This window comes from Citrus clementina, unplaced genomic scaffold (genome assembly GCF_000493195.1).
Source record: "Citrus clementina cultivar Clemenules unplaced genomic scaffold, Citrus_clementina_v1.0 scaffold_3, whole genome shotgun sequence".
In the NCBI taxonomy this organism is placed as follows: domain Eukaryota; kingdom Viridiplantae; phylum Streptophyta; class Magnoliopsida; order Sapindales; family Rutaceae; genus Citrus; species Citrus x clementina.
Window position 1 is genome coordinate 26,445,308 of NW_006262339.1, and position 3,512 is coordinate 26,448,819.

The following is a 3,512-nucleotide window of genomic DNA, read 5'->3' on the forward strand; positions in this document are numbered from 1 at the left end:
TAAAAGAAATGCAAGTTATGGAGCTACATGAATTTGGGTTCCAAAAGGAACCCATTGCTAACACTCAAGGACCTAAGAATATTTGAGTACCAAAGCACACAACTTGAATATTTTATTTGTAGGTACCATGATCAAGAAATAGTGGAGAATTTCTTGATGAAAGCTTGTGAGAATATTCATTTGATCTTGATCTAAGAGAAAATGATGAGTAAGATGATTTAATTGCTTGGTAACAATTCTTGCCATATTGATTTTGTTGAGTGGATCATGATAAATGGATAATAGCTTGAATTTACGAAAGTATGCTTGTATGTTTAGATGATGGAATTATCATTGTGTATAACATTGAGTGATTTATTATGATGCCTTTGTTTGATTTTGATGATTGTATGGTCTTTGATTTCATCTTCTTAATTGTCTATCATCATTGTTCATCTCTTATGTATGTGTGAATTCATATGCCATTAATTGTGTTATATTATTTATAAAATTTGTACTAATGACTTATTGGAGTTAATATTGATTTAAATGCTGAAACCTCCAATGCTGGCGCTGGGGTTGGAGTTAATATTGACAGTTTAGACTCTAGTGACAGCGACGAAGAGTTTGATTATGTCAATGAAGATAAGTGGGATGCAGGATTGGATGACTATTATTCAGCTGACGATAGTGGGGCAGATTCAGATGCTGGTGATGATGAGAATATTGTATCAGCTACTTGCAATTACGAGGCAAATTCTGGTGGATTTGAGTTCACTCCTGATGGTACAAATATTGTACTTAAAATTGGGCAATTATTCAAGACAGTTGATGAATTTAGAAATGTTGTGAAAGTTTTTGCAATAAAGGATGGTTTTAGGCTTAAGAGGGTGAAGAATGAAAAGAGCAGGGTGACACTTAATTGTGCAGCTCCAAGATGCACTTGGAGGATACATGCAAGTCCAAATTGGAACAAAAAATATTTTCAGATCAAGACTTACATGCTTGAACATACTTGTGAGAGAAACAATGAGAATTATGAAGCAAATTCAACATGGATTGCAGCCACATATCTCCGTCTATTTAGAAGCAACACACAACTCCCCATTGATGTGCTTAGCTCAGAACTTTTCAGAAACTACGGGATAAAATGTTGCAACCAGAGACTGTATAGAGCCAAGAATAAAGCCTTGGAGTTGCTTGGTCAAGATCACAAGGCTAGCTTCACAAAGCTGTTTAGGTATATGAATGCTATCTTATCCTCTAATCCCAGTTCAACAGTCTCGTTAGATAAAGATTGGTTAGGTGGTGGGGTGAATCCTCATTTTAATTTTTTTTTTTTTTGCGTTTTTTGATGCTAATAGGAGGGGATTCTTTGAAGGTTGTAGGCAATTTATAGGTGTAGATGGTTGTCACCTTAAGGGTCTGTATAAAGGGGTCATATTGTCTGCTGTTAGTGTAGATGCCAACTATGGCATATATCCGTTAGCCATGTGTGTAGTAGACAATGAAAACACTGAGTCTTGGACTTACTTTATGGAGAAACTGTATGAGCAAATAGGCTGTAATGGTGGTGAGGGTCTTTACTTTATGAGTGACAGACAAAAGGGGATATTGAATGCTCTTGAGAGGGTTTTTCCTCATGCTTTAAAAAGGTACTGTTGTAGGCATATTTATTCAAACTTCAATCAAAAGTTTCCTGGTATGTTGCTGAAAAAAGAATTCTGGGCTGCATGTAGAAGTGCAAATCAAGTTGATTTCAATAACCATATGGCTGAAATTTATAGTATCAGCCCTGCTGCTCACAAATGGTTGTTACAAATTCCAGTGGTTTGTTGGGCTAAGCATTGCTTCCCTGTACAAATCAAGTGTTCGCATGTCACAAACAATATGACTGAATCCTTTAATAATTGGATCAGTAACTTCAGAGGCATGCCCATTGTGAGAATAGGAGATTAGAAGGAAGATTATGATATTGATACACAAAAGATATGAGCAGGCCAACACTTGGCAAGATGAGTTGCCTCCACTTGTTCGGAGGAAGGTTATAGAAGCAAGGGTTGAATCTAGAACATTGTCAGTTATATTTGGTCATGACAAAACCTTTGAAGTAATGGAAGATATTTCTAAGAGGTGTGTTGTTGATTTAGGCACTAAGCATTGTGATTGTGGGGAGTGGGATGTATCAGGCTTACCTTGCAAGCATGCCATGTGCTGCATTGATGCAATGAGATATAACGTGAATGATTACATCCATCATTTATTGAAGAAAACTGTATTTAAGAAAACTTATTCTCACCAGCTGCATCCAGTGCCTGATGAAATCAGATGGCCTTTACTTTTGCATGATAATCTGTTACCACCACTTGTCATAAGGGCTGCTGGTAGGCCTCAAACCAAGAGGAAAATAGAGGCTGGTGAAAATAAGGCATTTAAAAGGAGCTCAAGCGTAAGGTGTTCTAAATGCGATCAGTGGGGCCACAATGTCAGAAGCTGTAAAGTTACTGAGAGAGGGGGAAAAACTAAGAAATTTCTGAAAAAGAAAGTCCATCAGGTCATATTTATTCATTGTTTGTAATTTTGGTGTATATTGCTTTTATTATAAATTGTGTTATGCTAATCCATTATTTAATTGTCTACATATAGGATAAAGGAGAGTCATTGGGATCTACTGCTACTGTTGGTTCTGTGAATCTTAGCCAGAATAGTGTCCATGGAAATGGTATGTAATCTTGACAGCATGTTTTAACTTACATTCAGTTGCTGCATTAGCTTAATTGGAATAATAGTTTTTTTTCATGATTTAATACAACCACAAGTTACGTTTTAATTTGTTTACTTTAATCATGAAGGACAACTTACCCAGGAGTGATCACTAGTAAATTAATGCATCCAACAGCATTGAAAACATCAAGCTATACTTATGAAGTGAAGACAGTAGAAGCCAAGCTAATCCCATCTAACAAATTTTTTTGAGGGGTTAGATGATGCATCACCTTAAATTGTAAGCATTAGAATGATAAAGATGTTGTATCATCTTTTTGTCACTCAACCGTAGATATAGGTTTGAGTTTTTGTTTATTTTGTACTTGTGATGTTTATGTATAAACACACATGCTACTACTCTATACATTGGCTACTGCTGATTTGTATAGGTTGATCGAATTCAACCATTGATGACATTTGATACTGCTGGAATGCATATGAAATTATAAGTTAAAGTATATTATTTGTGTTATTCATTATGCTTTTTGTTGTTGATCTGATTTTGCTTCTTATGGCGTTTGTTGTTGGAATGAATATTGGATGTCAGTATGAAGTAGCTTGAGCAGGGGCTTTTACTTTTATTGTACTTGATATTATTTACTTATTATTGTAATTATCACTTATCTATCATATATATGCTAATGCAGTAGTGCATAAGGAGTTCGGCTAGATTTCATTGATATTATAGGCTTCCAACTAGGTTTTGCCACATTTTTCAGAGATGGGTTACATGAGCTTCTTAAGTATTGATACATAGCATTTGAAAA

General features: G+C 35.4%; 1 protein-coding gene across 1 annotated transcript; it reads left to right on the forward strand.

Moving 5' to 3' along the window:
* The first annotated feature begins 274 nt into the window (after nt 1-274).
* On the forward strand, nt 275-2,709 carry LOC112099790. Its single transcript, XM_024187261.1, has 6 exons — nt 275-308; nt 514-1,219; nt 1,344-1,634; nt 1,719-1,809; nt 1,931-2,533; nt 2,626-2,709. The coding sequence occupies exons 1-6, from the start codon at nt 275-277 to the stop codon at nt 2,707-2,709; spliced, it is 1,809 nt and encodes a 602-aa protein (XP_024043029.1).
* Nucleotides 2,710-3,512: the final 803 nt, after the last annotated feature.

What these genes read in the sequence shown, in the direction of transcription:
- LOC112099790 (XM_024187261.1), top strand. Translation starts at nt 275, where the DNA reads ATGGATAATAGCTTGAATTTACGAAAGTATGCTT. An exon ending in GGTTGTTACAAATTCCAGTG is followed by an intron (nt 1,810 to 1,930) that starts GTTTGTTGGGCT and finishes TTGTGAGAATAG; the next exon opens with GAGATTAGAAGGAAGATTAT. An exon ending in TGAAAAAGAAAGTCCATCAG is followed by an intron (nt 2,534 to 2,625) that starts GTCATATTTATT and finishes GTCTACATATAG; the next exon opens with GATAAAGGAGAGTCATTGGG.